At 38.8% G+C, this 17,743-nt stretch overlaps 1 protein-coding gene across 1 annotated transcript in view; it reads left to right on the top strand.

The window, feature by feature from the left end:
- Positions 1–17,743, top strand: part of plekhh1 (pleckstrin homology domain containing, family H (with MyTH4 domain) member 1) — a 40,304-nt gene that overhangs the window by 6,407 nt on the left and 16,154 nt on the right. The window contains exons 2-9 of the mRNA XM_041266810.1: positions 3,325–3,478; positions 11,940–12,002; positions 13,779–13,928; positions 14,256–14,339; positions 14,827–14,908; positions 14,995–15,180; positions 15,382–16,277; positions 16,951–17,029. Of these exons, the coding sequence (XP_041122744.1) occupies positions 3,356–3,478; positions 11,940–12,002; positions 13,779–13,928; positions 14,256–14,339; positions 14,827–14,908; positions 14,995–15,180; positions 15,382–16,277; positions 16,951–17,029 (1,663 nt within the window). The 5' untranslated portion in view covers positions 3,325–3,355. The remainder of the gene's footprint in view (positions 1–3,324; positions 3,479–11,939; positions 12,003–13,778; positions 13,929–14,255; positions 14,340–14,826; positions 14,909–14,994; positions 15,181–15,381; positions 16,278–16,950; positions 17,030–17,743) is intronic.

Below are 17,743 nucleotides of genomic sequence, written 5' to 3'. Positions count from 1 at the left end.
CAGATCCCTTATAAACGTTTTCCACAGTAAATCTGCATAATACAGTTGCAGTTTTCCAGTGCTTTCCCCATGGTTATACTTTGCATTTGCCATAGTTTACTGTGGCTTCCATGTTTTTCAGTATGCTTTACAATGCTTACCATGTTTTCACTATGCTTTGTTACACTTTACCATTTTTTTACTGTGGTTTTCTTTAAATAGTGCCTCTGTTCAGGAAATTCGGATTGTGGTGACTGTGTGTCAGGAATTAGCACATCCATGTCAACAGTGTTTAACCAGCAAATGGTCTGTTTGCACTCAGCTGTCATACAAACAATTGTCTGGCCTGCTTAGAAAGGGCTGTTGCTATAGGTTTGCCCTCTGCAGCTCCCCTGCTGCAGCTGTTAACACTTCTAAATACTCTATCCAGTACCTTGTTCATCAGAAAAACAAAACAAATATCAGTGCATTGGAACCGTGCTATGGGCATAACCTGTGTAGTCTAAATAGTCCCACTCTAACCTTCCAGTTTACACCTTTGGTTATCCACAATAACTGTGTTGAAGTTTTACAGTATTACAGTACAAGTATTATTTTCAGCAGTTTCATGCACTGATTATAGTTTAAACTGTAAAAGTAGGAGGGTACAATAACTCCTTTGTGGCCTATGGTGTTGACTTTATTTTTTTCACGGAAAGCAATTTATCTGCAGTAGCATGACCAATAAAACCTGGCTAGGCAATGTGGGTTCTTTGGGGAAATGCCCTTTCATCAAAGATTTCATCACAGAAATGCCTATTTATGAACAATACAAATTGAGAAAATGTATATTGTTGGTTCAAATGGTCACTTTGTCAGTGGCATAGAAACTTTCACTTTTAGAATATCCACGTGCCAATAAAAAGCCCAAGGTACTCTCCCTGTTTGCATTTGCTCAGTTGGGTCATAGTGTTCAGTGAATGCAGTTAACTGGGTGGAATTCTACCTTAGCTTTTTGTATTTTAAACCGTTTAATATTGAGTAGTTGAGACTTTAGTGGATGCACTTTATAAAAGTGGTGTTTTTCTTTTATTTATTTTGTTAGTAGTGCCATAAAAAGCACTTTGTAAACACTTGTCTTCTGTATATTGTTGTGAAGTTTACATTCATAGAGAATAATGTGCATAATAACAGGTATTTAAAACACATGTTCTTTATTATTACTGCTTACCTCTACTGCTAACAAACTTGATACTAAAGTCAGTATTATGGTTTCCAAAATTATTTGTATACTGTACATTTTATTATAGAATATTCATGGAAAGCATGAAGTTCTACATTCTTTTTCCATAGACTAATTTTAAAAGGAACTAGCAGAAAGTAGTGATTTCATTTTTATAAAGAAGAAATCTTAAATAGGAAGTCATTATTAGAATGTACCCAACCATTGCAAGTTGCTTTTTGTGCAATTAATATTTGCTCAGTTTTCTCTCCTTTTTTATAGACAGTAAATCTCCTTGGGGTTAAACACATCTCATTAAAATAACACCTTAATACAGTACACAATACCAGTTTCTGTACTGCTTATAATTAACTAATTTCTGAAATTTGATTGCACGTTATGAAGATGCATTCTAGTAGACTTTGTCTTATGGAGTAAGTGGTGGAAAGGTGAGTACAGTAAATAGCTACAGTGCAGTAATTGCAGTTATAAGTGTGGCACAGTCACTTGTTTGCCTGAAGCTTGTAGTGTAGTAAAATTCTGTAAAGGGACTCGGAAGAGAAGTGTTCATGATGAATCACAAAAACTCCAAAAGAGTGTTACTGTTTGGAAACAGTTCAGTTTGACTGAACTTGTGTGTGCTTGAGTTCAGAGCAAACCAACTAAACCAAGATAATCAAAACTATGTTCTACTGTCTGATGTTAACGCTGATATAAAAGAATAAGTTGTCTGTCTGGTCTTCACTAGAAGTTGTTTTATCCCAGAGAAGGACTTATCCCCCTTTTCCCCGAACCCAACCCCCCCCCCCCCCCCCCCCCCCCTCTGGTCACTCTGCCACTATCCCGTGCCCTAATGAGACTGTCATGCAGAAAGACACTCTACCCATTGTGGGCAGCTCACTTCAATTTACTCATGCTCTATAATTAGAAGGCACGTGGAGGGCTAATGTGGGAAGATGCACAACACAGCAGAGCCATGCTTCCCTGCCATCTTTGTCTAACAAGAGGGGCACCACTGGTTTTCGGCCTGCCCCACATACCTCTCAACTGTTCTGTATATGGTTTTGATTTATAATCCCTGTGTTTTAGGTTTTGTTCAACATACCTTCAGTGTGTGTGTTTTTTTTTTTTTTTTGTTGGTTTTTTTTGGCATCTGAACTATGTCCCAAGACCCGACTATAGAGATGGAGTTATATGGATGTACTGTACATTCTAGATCTGGGTATGATATGTACAGGGGTTAGAAGAAAAAAAAAAAAAGAAACACTATACAGTACACTGCAGTCAAAACATGTATTGGTTTTTACTCCTTTTTCTACCCGTTTTGTATAATGACTAATTTGAATGTTTCCTCACCTCTGCAACCCACTTACTGATCAGGAGGAGTGAAGATCAAAGATCAACCTATGTACTTTTTTGTTAAGCCAGTTGCCTCTCTTCAACCCCTGAACCCCAGCAATATATGTTACCAGATAACAATGCCTGGAAGGCATCAGACCACGCTGAATGGACTTGATCACACCTACTGCGTGTTGCAGTGTGTTCAGCTTTCCAGGGCCAGAAACATCCATAAAACACACCCTTTTATACGCTATCATTCATTGCCTCATATCATTGTTACATAAATATTTTAGAAGCATTGAAAGAGTTTCCTTGCTCCACTGAAGCTCCAGCGCCAAATGGAAAGGAATAGTTTGACCTTTCGGAAATGTTTTGGTGACTTATTCGCATTTCGATAAACAGGAATTTGGGGCATTATGAATCTCTGCAAAATGAATCCCTCACAACTTCTAAAATGGAATATGATACGAGACAATTAATGACAGCATATTAATGATACATTTTATTGATTTATTTTGTAAGCTTCAATGACTTTATTAAAGTGGCCAGTGGGTACAGGTATTTCGTGAGTTTCAAAATTCCAAAAACCATTCTGGAGAACAGACTACACCACCCTTACTACCCTAAAGTGGGCAGTAATTCTTGAAGAATAGTTATATCCCTCCAGAAAACTGTTTTATAAATGTGATCAAAACAGAAAAAAGGGTCTGGATTAGTTATTTTTAAAGCAGGGGAGTTAAAACGGTTTAAAATGTTCACCTTAAATGATTGCTCCATACTTTCAATGCATTTTTGACTTGCAGGGCTGTAGAGCCGGAAGAAGGTACTGAAGGGATGGCGGATGTGCTGGAGAATGGTGGCTCTGTGGACTGGCAAAAGCGTTGCGTAGCCCTGGAGACTCAGCTGCTGAAGTTCCGGCTGCAGGCTGGCAAGATCAGGGAGCTGCTGGCAGAGAGGGTAAGAAGGGAGGTGTGCAGAGTTACATGCAGCTTTTAAGAATTGCACCTCTCTCGGGAATCTTGAAGTCTTAGTATGTAGACTTCCTAATGACTCTTGACAAATTTGAAGGATGAAAGTGCTAAACTAACTTCCTGCAAAATGCCCTTAATAATTTGTTTTGGCTTCTCCAGCAATGCATAGACATGCATTGATGTACATTTTTGTGGTGCACCACCCCCTTCCCAAACTGGTTATTTCACCATTTTTAAAGATGGATTTCATGTCTGGAATTGTAGTTTAGAGACGGAGACACATTTGAATTGATTAGCCCTTATAACTAATCTTGGACTGTTTTGCCAAAGGTTAGTGCTAATCGGTAAAACAGGTTTTAATACAAAAAAACTTTCAATAAAAGTAGTAAAACAATGCATTACTTTCCCTAGTTTGCTGCTTTGTTGCATGTATGCCTGCAGTATATTTTTTTCAACATAATTGCGAATATTTTTTTTAAATATTTTTATTAATATCTCTGGGGGACTCAAACCTGGTTGTAACATTTTCATATTGACATGATAAATGCACATGGTATCCCATGGTATTACATAAACCTTTCTCTGAGGAACTTTAAGTTAATTATTTGGGAAACTATAGTTTTACAGGAATAACAGAAGATGTCTTCTTGAATTAAATAAAAATCAAGGTGATGTCTTCATTTTCACGGTCAAATAAGAAAAGAGTTGCGCAGAAAGTTGTGGAAACTTTTCTGATAAGGTGAAGGACCGACAATGGTGCCAGTCCATTGAGCTCCAGCACCACCATGTTGATTCTGCTGTTTGTCTTTCATTGGAGATCAACACAGGGTTCCTGGAATATGTTGTCAACCACTTCCTGCCTTTCACAGCTGCCTATTAATGATTTAACATATGTGCTGTGTAACTATTAATAGGCAGATCAAGCATGGCTAATTATTAGTGAGCAAGCCAGATGTCACATTCATCACTTGGACGAGTTTTGTTATGTTAGTTGCAGCCCAGATCGGGAGCAGAAGAATTTCAGACAGGCTGATTGCTCAAGTGCTGCTGCCTTATGTTAGATACAGTCGACTGCGGATTTCCGAGCTGTCTGGCGCTGTTGCATACGAGTGATCTGTTTTCTCTCATAAGAGTTATATCTTGTAAACTGGTTTTTGAATGTTGCTCAAATGGTCATTTGACTTTGAAAGAGCGTCTACATTACAAACACTTACCAAAGACTTTCAGCCGTGGGCAGGAGAGTCCTCTTCAATGTGTTGAGTACTAGTAATGGGAAGTGATTTGTGATGCACTGTGTTATAGATTCTGTCAGTGAGATGAGATTAAAAGCTCTGTAACCATGAATGCAGACAAGCTTGGCTCTTTTGCAATGCTGTAGTAGTTAAAATGTTTGCTTGCTGTGTGTGTAGACCCCAACTTTTTTACATTAAGGCACAAACAAAAGTTTGTGGGCTATACATTGCACACATGTGTTTAAATTCCTGCCAGTTCCCTGTGTAATAAATAAAGCTAGAAAATTATTTTGTATTTACTGTAGATGGATCAGGGAGTGCAAACGGAGAACCTGATAAGACTTAAGCTGACTGCATTATCTTCTGGGTCAGGCAGTTATGCCCTTGGCCTCTAGTGCTTTCTGATAAGTAAATTATGTTTTTTTTTTTTTTTTTTGGCTGCTTAATTCTTTGTCTGATCTCATTGGGGGTATGATTGGCCATAGTGATGTTATGTTCTTTCCTAGAATAGTCTTAACTGTTTGGTCTTCTAGCATGCCAATAAACAAGACTGTTTGCAGAAGTACTCCCAGCCAGCTTTGGTTACTTAGTACCAAATTGTGAGGTCAATTTTTCAAGCGATTTTGTTTTCCATTGGAAAATATGGCACAAAACAGTAGTTTCCACTGATTATTCAGGGTTGTTTTAATATTGTATATAAACATGGCTCATAACATCTGTACAGTGTGTTTCCTTATTGAATTTGCATATAAAAAAAAGAAAGGTGTTTGTGTTAGGTTAGTCCCATTACCAAGGCAAAGGGATGTTCTCTGCTCAGCAGATAAAGTAAATACTAAGTGTGTTGATACACAACAGAACTGGAGTAAGGAACGCAAATACCTCTGTGTATGACTACACCTGGTTTCACAACTTGTACCCAAATTGTCAATCATACAGAATTGAACAAATCTTTGGAAATACTATAAGTGGTATTTAAATGGAATGGCTGAGATCGCGCTCTGGACTAGAATCCGCCTGTACATAGCATGCACTCTGTGCTGCACATACAGAAGCATGTCCTGTGAAAGCTATAATATCTGTCTGTCACATAAATAATTAGCTGCTTTGGTATAATGGTTGTCTGCCTTGTGTCCTGTATAGGTAAGTGCCTGGTTGGATCTACAGTATAATCATTATGAAGGCTAAGTGTTTAAAACTGGTATGAGGTAGGGATAATTATTGTTTATATGTGACTGCTATATCTGCATGCATAGAGATACATTACTGGAATTGTGCTTTCCCATCTGTCTATGTGTGTGCCCAACATTCTAACAATGGCAGTAGAACCTGTGATCCGAGTTGGATACAAACTTGGTTCCTTATTCTTAAGTGAATCCATGAGGCGTAAGTAGGTTATATCTGCCTTACTTCTCAAGGCATAGCACAGTGGCAGATCATGAGGATGTCTGTGTAAGGTGATGGCTGACAATTCTAGCTGTTTGTTAATTATAACGGTTTCAGGACCTAGAGGTAGTCCTGCCTGATGCACATCATTTTGGTCCCTTTTGAAGGGGTATTGTGCAACATAAACTATATTTTGTTCAGAGCTGAAGAGAAATGCAGCAACCTTTTATCCTGTACTGACCCCAGTTGCTCTCATCTCATTTATGTACAGTAGAAACTCAGACAAGCCCCATACTTCTGGAAATCTTTATCTGTGCCCTGTTTCAGTGTCCTGCCATGCAGTTGAGTTGAGTGAGCCTAGTTTGCACAGGTTGTACAGCATGCTGAATTGTTGGGAACAGCTGTTATTGTAACTGCTTGCTCTGCTTCTGGCAGGGAGTACTGGGACATGTGAGGGTGGATTTCTGTTTGTTACACAGAGCGTGATGTAGTTCACACGGTCTAGTAACAGAGCTTTTAGCTCTTCTGAACGCTATGTTCATAATTCAGGACTGAAGGATGTGGGTAGTGCTGAAAATTGATTTTACTGGCCAACAAAATCCAGCCAACACATCATAGAAATGTTTGATGTATCGTTTATTTTATACTACAACTTAAACTATACTGTAATTACAGTTTGGTACTGTAACCTATCTTCTACCCTTTGAGGTATCTTGACTGCCAACTCGGTTGCATTATTCTAACTGGTCACATACAAAGGTAAAATACATATTTTCTATGAAAAGGTAAACATTTTCAATGCGTTTCTGCTAAGATAGTTTTGAAGTGGCAGTAGGTGCTGCAAAATATGACAATTCAAAATTTAAGAGTGTCTTTCAAAGATGAAATGCCCTCTACTGAAAGGTACTTTTTATAAACTGAACTTTGTTTTATACGCAGTGGTATTATTCCCATGCCTGTCATCTGAAATCCCTTCACTAAAGTGGGAGCCTGTGGACAGCTCCACACCAGGTGATGAAATTGAACCTACAAGTCTCCTTCAGAAATGGGAAAGGATGAACGTCTTGCAGTCGAGCAGTCCCAACCTAGTCCAACCTACAGACCTGAAAGACTTGCTCTCATTGCTTTTAAAAGGTGTGAAATATTTATAGTTTTGCTACGTAAATGTCAATATATCAGTTATGTATTATATTCTTATATAATACATATATAACTCTATCTGTATCTATCAATATCCAGCTATCTAAAAAGATGACAATCTGTACTATTCAGTTATCTCTCACTTTACCATATGTCTGTCTAGTACTGTGTGCACATGCCCAATCTTGCCCAGAACTCGCTATATATAAGCAAGCTTTACAATATAGCATTGTGTTTAAAGTAGGACTACTACATGCTTCCAGGGGTTTTCCTGTTTGCAAACAGACCCGCACTTGAAACAAAAAAAGCTAATGACAAACCACAGGGCCTGAAGGACAGTCGTGTGATGAAGGAAGTGAAAAATCTGCCCTGAAGCCAGGATTCCATTCATGAGAGGGAGCCACTTAAGAATCATTAGAGCAGAGCCATGCAATCGTCCTGGGAGGCACAGAGCTGGTCGGCTAGTATAAACACACCTGCCTCATTTTTTCCTTTTTAGGGGATTTGCTTGTGGTTTTAAGGATGTTTACTCAGGGTTATATCAGTAATTTAATAACTGGTGGTTATAACTGGGGGGGTGGAAGTAGAGGCAGTGGCAGTGTGGTCAACTGGTTTGAAGATAAGGAGGCAGTTTGGCTTAGTTTACTTGGAGCGGAAAACAGGAAGTTCTTGTAAAATGGCAGTGTGGATAGTGGTTAGAGCAGAGTACTGGGAGGCAGTGGCTTGGTTGTGAGAACCTGAAGAAAATGAGGTAACTGAGCTGTGCCTCTGAGAACCTAAGCATTAACCTTAAGCCCTATTTCCTCATCATGCCCTAATGGAATGGCCTGTTGGCTATAGCTGAGGATTGGGAGTTTGGCGATTTAGGCCTCAGGAGATGAGTCTCGACAAACAAAATGGGGGCAAGGCACAGTATCACTGGAAAACTGTTTATTTTCTATAACGGCTATCAAGAGTTCTTATATAATGTGGTTTTTAATGAGGTTAGTCATGTCCTGGTATTAAATAATAACCCAGTGATGTGGGATTTGGCAGAGGGGGCTGGGGAAAGTAAGTTGGATGTGTCTGGGAGGTATTACAGTTTCCCAGGTGCTTCTGGGTATAATTTTAGTGCCAGGTGGAGGATTGCTGCCAATATTTCCTGCTGGAGACACAATCCTCTGTAGACTGTGCTTTGATTTCTCCCCCCTCCAACAAGGCTGCTTCCATCACCTCTGATTTTATACCCTTCCCAGCTGGAGAAATTTGTCTGGATCAGACAAAACCCTAAATACATCCTTGCTGGTTTTAAAATTATCTGACAGGCCATGTTAATCACTTGATCACCGAGTCAGCATGATGTGCTGTCAGCAGGAGACTGGTATTATGGGTAGACTGCGTTGACATAGAACTTGGTCGCACTGGTATTTAATTTTTGGGTTGATGTGTTTTGATTGTCTCGTAATGGACAGGAGAAGGTTAAAGATGTGAGGATCCAGTCATTTCTCATCACACATTGTTATCCATGTTAAAACTTCTTCGCTGCTAAATGCTGTTGTTAAATAGTGCACAGTCGATCATTGTCTTGAAATACGCTACCAGTTTAAAAGTCTTGTTTTTATCATGCCTTTCGCTTTACTTTTTCTTCACTTTACTTCATGTTGCTATACTTTTTATACTCTTTATGCCCCTAATTTATGTGTCCAATTGAAATGCAGCTATAACGTTTTTAGATACAGGGATTTTAGGCTTGTTCCTGTGCCTAAATGTAACAAACAGATGGTTCTGTGGTTAGCATAAAAATGTGTATAGGGAAGTGTATGTTTCTATATTCTGCAAAGGGTCACTAAACCCCGGAACACAGGTACTCCAGGGTTTGCTAGCTTCCTGCCTGGATAATACTGGGTAATAAAAATAAAACTGGCACAGGTGGTGGTTATTTAGTTAGCCACTCCATCCCGTAGGCACATCTGGAGTTGTCAGAGAAAATTCAGAATGGCTCACTTTGCCTTAATTTTGGATTTGACCAAACCTGGGGTTGAGTTGACATTTGTTTTAAGAGATGGTGAGGGGGACTGAGAGATACTGTTTTCTATGTTGGACACATTAATTCAACAAACAAATCTATTTTTATACGTGCTGCCTGTTTTGCAGTCTGACGAAGTAATGAAAACCACTAATCAAGACATCTGCGGTATTACCTTTCAGAAGTGACAGTGTGTATGTGAGCAGCAGAGCTTCTGAGCTAACTTTTTAAATGGAGGATTCCTGCAGCTCACGCCTGGACTTGTCTCGGTGAACTCACGAACAAGTGTCCATGTCAAGTCTTCTGGAGAGATACTGTAGTATTTCACCAGGGTAACCAGCTTGGAAGGACCTCCTCTTAGTACTGTGGTGTATGTATAGAATTTAGAAGCTTTTATTTGATTTAAAATTTTTGAAACTTGGTTATTTTGGATGCAGTACAGGCCACAAATCCTCCAGGACAGAGTGTAATCACTAGGCTTGTAATCACCAGGCCAGTTTGTATCTAATTTCTCCTCTCTGCTCATTAGTCTGCCTTTCAGTCTTCATCTCAAGTTACTTGGCCAGTCTGTTTCAAAGGCCTTAATTGTATCCGTAAGATTGAGACCTCTTAGTTCACAGCTTTACCCCTAGGCCGGCCCAGCCTCTCAGTAATTCTCATTAACTGCTATGTTAGCCTTTTCTAAACCTTTAAACTTTCCCCCTCCTCTCCTATGAGATCTGCTTTCCAGTTGTTTTTTCCGTTTGCCTGAAATGCATTGCTGCCCCTTCACTTGCACAGGGAAGCCCTGCTACAGCGTCTCGGTTTGACAACTGACCTGACAAAGGTTACAAGGAAGGGGAGGACTCCAACACAGCTGACTGAGTGCTAACACGTCTGTCACGTTCACTTCCAAAGCTTTTGTTCTTTGAGGAAGATTAGGTGTATCAAAACTCCATCCTCTTAGCCATGGTATCTTATAAAATGGAGGGATTCTTCCAATGAAACAGTTTTAATTGTGGCTGGGATTGGGGACCTGCTGGGATGTTTGTTCAGCCAGTTTTCAAACTGATCCAGAGAGGTTGGGGGTCGTGTGACCCGTATAATTAACGTGAACACACCACAATAAGAAATGCAGCAGCAGGAGGAGTGGTATGGCAGCAGTAGTGAAGGGGGAAGGTGCTGGATCATGTGTTTGCATGAAGGCTCTTTCATTACACAGCTTTTCCCCTCTGAAATGCTTTAAAACTAGTAGGCTCCGAGTAACCCAGTCATTATAAACAAGGAGTAGGAAGCGGTACAACTATAAATCTCGCTCTTAAAGTATAGACAGTTAAATTGTTCTTCATTGATAAAACTGCCCTTGTGATTTATTGTTCCATCGTTTTGTGCTTTCTGGTCTTTAGATTGCTGCAGTCAAATTAACAAATCTCAGTATTACTGGGTTCATTGCCCTTTTGAAGTCATTGATGCGTGATGTCACCACAATTGATTTGATTCTCGAATCATTACTTCTGTGTCTGAATTCAAATCTTGAAATATGACAACCTTGCTAAATACAGAATACGTAGGCTACCCTTGTATATCTGTATTTAGTATTAAGGCTGCTACCATCTGCAGTCCCAACAGTATTACACCTCTGTTATGCCTAGTAACCATCAGCCACTGGGATCTGAAATTGTTCATGTTAGTTTCCATCAGCTTCAGAGTGATTATTCACAATTTTAAACTCAGTGTGACAGTTTTTTAGTTTGAAATACTTGCTAAGTGAATTGCTCAGGCCCAGCCTCTCTGGATGACGTTACCTACAGTAGAGTGTCCAATGCGAAGGACACAGGAGGTGGGTTGTAAAGCGTGAAGTGCAGTTAAAAAAAAAAAAAAAAAAAAAAAAAAAAAAAAAACATTTAGATATTTCCAGATTGGCTAATTCTACTTTTTGAATTATATAAAACATTGGAACCACGTGGATTTAATTTAACTGGTATGAAAGAGGGCAATGTTTCTGTAACTGCAGATAGATCAGATTAAGTTAAGATCAATGTTGTTTTAAATCTGGTTTTATTTTTTAATATTTCTGAACAGTTGAATGGAAATAAATACATCTGAATTTGATTTAGAAATCAAAAGAAAACCAACTTAATTTCTGAAAATTATATCCATTGTAACTACAGTACTGTTTCCATAGGTGAATAGAGGTTAATTTAGCATAGGCACTTGAACATTCTTGAAATGCACGCACATGCTCATCAAAATGTTATAGTCCAGTGCAACACTTAACAACAAAGTGCCTTGAGTCATTACAATCAATTAGGACAGTTCACATATAGCGATGAAAGGGAACTAAATCTGAGATAAAATAACAAAGACCCAAAGCTGGTGGTGGTCAAAGATTTAAGCACAGAAGTGAGATAAAACAGAACAGTGTCGGAACTGTGGCACCTTCCTTTTTTTTTTTTAAATTGCGGGAAATTGTTTGATCATCTTGCATAATACCCATTAATTTGCTAGATAGACTCTGTGAGTTCAGTTTAATACAATTTAAGTACTTCAGCAAATGTTCCATGAACAAAATAACACAATCCAGATTTTAAAATGTTTCGATAAAGTTTCCAGTACTATCAACTTCTGTATAGTGTGAGTAGGAGCTTCCACATTTTATTGTGTTGTGTGTGAGAATTCTGCTGACCAGGTCTATGGTCTGTCTACAGATGCAGGAGTTGGAGCTGAGAGTTACAGATGCAGACCAGCGAGCAGAGAAGGCTGAGAAGCAGGTAGGCTTCCTATAAACCACAGGATCTGGGTTTTGTTTTGGACCATTTTCATTTTGAGGGATACCTCCAACAGAGGGCATGCTGTTCCGAGTACTGAATTTTTATTTTTTTATTTATTTATTTATTTCTCTAAATACTAAAAAAAAATATGGTGAGTTACCTCTTATGCAATGCATGTGTAACAGGACGGGAGCGAACTTACAAACAAATGCACAGGAAGTGCTTAACTACTATGCAAAGAACCAGGCTTGCCTGCGTGTGTCTTTTTATAGAGCTTTAAACCTCATCTCATCAGTTAGAATCCATAACAGCAGTGCATCCATCACACAGACCAGCTTTAATCATGGATAAAGCGTTTATAAGGGTGTACAGCTTTAAATATCCACACATTTTGAGGACATGTAATGACATAGTTACATTTAAAGTGATATTTATTGGGATTTTTTGTGTTCTACATGATCCCCTTTAAAAACCACTGCAGTGCATAGAAATAAGAACACATACAGTAACTGCAGTGCTAACTACAAATCTACATTGTTATCTGTGCATCTCTCTGCTTGTATATATCATTGGTAAAGCACCATGTTTTTCACAAATACAAAATCAAAAGACAAATGCTGAATAAAAGAAAACAATTACTTGATTTATTAAATTAAAAGCCAGTGACAAGTCTAAACAGAGTAAATGAATACCTGTTTAGATGTTGACATAGCTCCACAGTTAGCATACACACAGTCTCAAATGAAGCAGAAAAAAAAAAAAAAACTATTATAATTTCACAGAGCGTTTTGGGAACCATTTGATTTTTGTACTTAATGTGATTACTAGATATCTTCAAAGCCAATGCTCCCAGGCTTTACATATTACAGTTTGGAGATGGTGTAAATTAGAATTAGGAAATTAGAAAGATAATTCCCTGTTATGTGAAACTTAGATTTGTGCTATAACCAGCTGTCTGTCTTAATGAATGTGTGTGTGTCTACTTAACAATCAAACTGGTTGTTGGTTATTCTAATGAAACATCAAAGCTAATCTTTTTAATTGGATTCCAGCAGAAATATAAAAAGGGAAGGCGGCTTGTGTGTTAATTACATGTTTAGCTGAAACTTGTATCCAGATTGTAAATGAGGCCTCTGTCTCAATGGGTAAATCTCCTGGTTAAATGAATTATTACCTCTTTTTCACTGAGCAGTGTTATATAGGGTTTTGGTTTTTATCAATTACATTTTTCGGTGCTTATTTTTAGCTATTTGAGTTTTATGTAAATCCGTTTTTTGGGGGAGCTTTCGCTTTTTATATACTGTATGAAATTATTGTTTTAGATTTCTTTCCAAAATGCTTGGATGTTTTTTTTCCTGTCACAGTAGTAGTTGCTCGACCAGTACTAGCACACTTAGTTGTACCTTCTTTCCTTTGTAGTCTTCCACAACGAAATCCTTATGGTCATGGGCACATTCTTCTGGGGTGTTTTTTGTGTTTAGACTTTTTGTTTACATTTCGGCACAATTTGCGATTCTATTTAACTGTAATATTAAAGTCCCATGAACAAGCCTTCTGCTGTAATTGTAATCTTGTTGAAGTCTTGCAAGCGAGAAATAGAAATATGGTTACAGCAGCAAAGTGTAGCAGAGCACACTTTATCTGGGCTAGACCCACTTTTCATTATTTACCTATAATTTTGTTACAGTGGCATTACTGTTAAAGCGCAGGCTGGCAGCTACACTTTGGTTTTCTATCACAGATACACAACAGTCCTCATGCTGCTTGTTTTTATAGGTACATGTAATGAAAGAAAAACTGAAGTCTGCAAACGTGCAGCCCAGCGAATCGGAGAACTCCTTGTTCAGGCGGTACCAAGAGCTGTCCAGTCAGGCACAAGACAAGGAAGAGGTGATTCAGAGGCTGGAGGTGCAGTTGGAAAAGCAGGTATTAACATAGAGAGCATCTACATGTGAGAATGATCGCTCTACTGGGAACCTTATTGGTCAAGAAAATCTGTGAGGTTTATAGTAATTGTCAATAATGTTTTAGGGGAGAAACCTCTGTTATCAACAAGTGTTAATGAACTTCTTAAATAAATCAGTAAGTTGTGCTTATGTATTTTTCAACAAAGATTTATGTGGACCATTAGCAATGAGTTAAGATCTACTGAGTTTATGCTTTGTTGTGAATCGGTGTACAAGTGAGGGTGGGAGCATAAGAACTAATTTAAGAGGAAAATCTGGAAAATGACCATAATTTATTTTGCCTTAGAACCATCAGAGAGCACAGGAAGCAAAAATCATTGAAGAAAAAGCAGCGAAAATAAAGGAATGGGTGACCTTCAAAATACGAGAGGTAATACAGGGATATGTTTAAAAAACAAATATATATATATATATATATATATATATATATATATATATATATATATATATATATATATATATATATATATATATATATATATATTATAAAATTAGCTCAAAGAGCCAGCTGCCCAACATTTCAATATGTCGTACATATCTTTCTCAAGGGAGCCTGTGTTTGAATATCTATCTATCTATAAAGCTGTTAAATATATCATTATGAAAATTAAAGCCTTTTCTAATGGAGGGTGGTGTATTTCTTCATGGTGGAGGAGAGATACTGCTGCTTTCAGCTAGCTTTTGAGTGTGTTAAACTACTATGCAACACAACAAAGTGGTATTGTTAAACTGTAGAAACCAATCCTGCGTTTTATAGATATTGCAGTTTTAATAATTTTATTAAGTCAGGAATGCTTTAAGAATATTAATTTGCTGTTGTCAATCCCATTTATCTACAGTACATTTATTTGTTTTAGCTTGAAATTGAAAACCACCAGCTAAAGCTTTCCAACTTAAAGCAATCTGAACAGATCCAGGTTCTGCAGGACAAAATTCAAGGTAAATCAAACTTAATTATTGTAAGAAATTAAGCTGTTTTGGTTGTCGCATTTGACAGGAAGATAAAGTATGATGTTTCTCTTCAGTGCTGCTGGAAAGTCCTGGGTCAACACTAGGGACAGGATCACCCCCACATGACAATCCAGCCGGGGTCACAGTCCTCTCCAGTCTGGTCTACTCCCCAGGTAGCCCCACAAGCCCCACAGCTGTTGAGGAGGGCAGGTGGCAGCATTCAGCACGCTTTTTGCCGTCACCAACTCTAAACATCCAAGGTACTAAAAATTTATGGCTTGTAGATTTATCTTGTTCCCTCACATGAAAAGAGTTGCTGGTGAAATGTCTCATTGTCTTTTGATAATATAATTTGATATAAAACAATCAACATTTTGTGTCAGGATTTGTTAGGAAGTAAACTGACATTTTATGCAGTGTTCTAGCTGTGATGCAGCTTGTTTTGTTTGTTTGGTACACAGATTTGAAGAAAAAGGGGGCAGAAGTGTGTGAATCTCAACAGAGCTGCCCTACTTCACCTCTTGTCCTGGAGGGCTCTTCAACCTATGAATACCATGACCCCCTCTCCAAGTCTCCATGTTCTGTGAGAAAGCAGACCAGCCCAGTTGCCATGGTCACAGCAGAAAATGAGGTTCTGGTCATGGCCAAAGATGTCCAAGCATCAAGCCCTGGATTACCAAAGTCTGGTTCTCTCAGTCCTTGTTCCTCCCTTGAGCTAGTCGCAAGGGGTTTTAGACCAGAGTTGCCAGAAGGTTTGATCCCAGAGGTGCAGCAGCAGTTGGAGGTTGTCCATGATGTTCACAGCCGCCCAGAGAAGAGATGTGTGAACCGATGCTTGGAGCGCGGCAATTCCTCTGATAAACTGAACAACAAGTTCTGCTCGCAGTGCCTCCACTGCTCTTCATCACCCAGCGAGACCAACATGCCAAGCCTCATCGTCCTTCCAGCCCTCGCCCCCAAACACTCTATCCCTTCCCTGCAACTCGCTTTCCCCTCTGCTGCTCCCTCTGGGACCAGCATGACCTTGCCAAAGGTGAGGACACCACTCGCACCCAGGGACAGCATCCAGTTGGCCAAAAAGCACTATAGCCAGCCACAGCCAGGGGCTGACCGCCTACATCATATCAATGTCAGCATTGACATCAGCTCCTTCAAGCCAATCGTCTTGCCCCCACAGTGCACCCTAGAGGTGGAGGAGACTGACATTGACGAGGTTCCTGATAAAATGGACATGGATAATTGTGAGGAGGGGCTGAGGGAGGAAAGGATCTCCTTCATCCCACACCCAGAGGAGCTGGTGTTCTTCGATGAGGACGTAAAGCCACCCACTCCTCCTCTGCACAGGTTCCCATCTTGGGTGAGTTCTTGGAAAGTTGTTCGGAAAAGTTTGCTCAGCCAAGCCTAAGGAATAAAAACATTTTTATACAGCACTGACCATCATTTATAAGTTTATAATAATGTATTAATATGTTTTATACAGTGGTGCGGCACTTCCAGTCCAGGTATTTGTTTCAGCCACATTTGTTAAATATTAAATTTAACCAAATACATCCCTGACAAGGCCAGAAAGCGCATTCTGCTATAAAGTTCTTGAGTGTAGGTCGTTTCAACTTTTAAACTGATTACATCAATTTCCTAGCTTCCTGTTTTATTAATAAGAAGCACATTTTACAGTAGGCTGGGCTCATACACTATCTAATAGGAAGCAAAATAACTGATGTCGTTTTCTTTGTGGGAAAAATAACCAAGGACAATATTCTTTTGTTTGTGGGATTAGGTTTTAATTAGGGATAATGTTAGTGTAGCCATGGATTCGGTAACGCCTATGTATGTGTAGATAGATAGAGATGTGCAGAGAGCTTTGAGAAACAATTACAGTATCCCCTTCAAATCTAATTGTTAAATAGCTGATGGGTAACTTGGGTATTATTGAGGAGTCATGCCTATCAAACAATAATCTGGTAATCAGTTGTGTAACAGTATATTTGGATTATACTGTGTATGTTAATAAAAAGATTGGGTGTCTTCAGGAGAGTCGGATCTATGCTGTTGCAAAGTCTGGGATGAGGCTGTCTGAGGTGGCTTCCGGAACGGGATCTTCCAGTAGAGGTAAAGAATACATGACCCTTTTTGGGTTCTTTTGGACCCTATACTGTAAATTAGCACGTGCGCAGGGTGTCTCTTCTTGTAAAGAGCTGTCGTCTCGTGCAGTGTGAGTTCTGGCTGCTCAAACTGCGAAATGACTCTCGTACTATAAGAGACACTAAATACTATAAATGCTCACAAAACTATTTATGCTCACATTTCCCCTGTAAAATAGTTCAGTCCATAATCAACTGTATATTTGGTGGGGGCCTGCAGGTGTTGTGATGTGGTTAAAAAGTTAAGTGCTTTTCTATTTACAGTGTTGGTAATATTTGCTTCAGAGAAACTAGTCAAGTTCATAAAAATGTAAAGAAAGAGTGAAGTTTAGAAAAGATACCAGGTGTGTGTTTTGTTTTAATTTTTTAACATTGGTTATAGCTGCTTCAATGAAAACTAAACACAAAAACTGCGAGAGAGATGTTCTGCAATAATTTTATGCTTAAACAGTGTACATTACCAAAAATACCAATTGTCTTTTGTTTCTGTTTTTGTTTGATACTTCTTTGAAGCTGCTTATGCAGACTCTTGCTTGTTGGGCAAGTATACATAGTACAGTATTGTGCTCGTATGCACATGTGTATGTGCAGTGAAGTCTGCATTAGCATACTTCCATGTTTTTTGACACCAGTTTGTCCTGTTTTTATTTCAGTGTTTTTGAAGTCTGACCACTCCAGGGGA

Source organism: Polyodon spathula, chromosome 12, assembly GCF_017654505.1.
Source record: "Polyodon spathula isolate WHYD16114869_AA chromosome 12, ASM1765450v1, whole genome shotgun sequence".
NCBI classification, from domain to species: domain Eukaryota; kingdom Metazoa; phylum Chordata; class Actinopteri; order Acipenseriformes; family Polyodontidae; genus Polyodon; species Polyodon spathula.
Note: the sequence above shows the minus strand (reverse complement) of the source record. Positions and strands in the feature narration are given on the sequence as shown.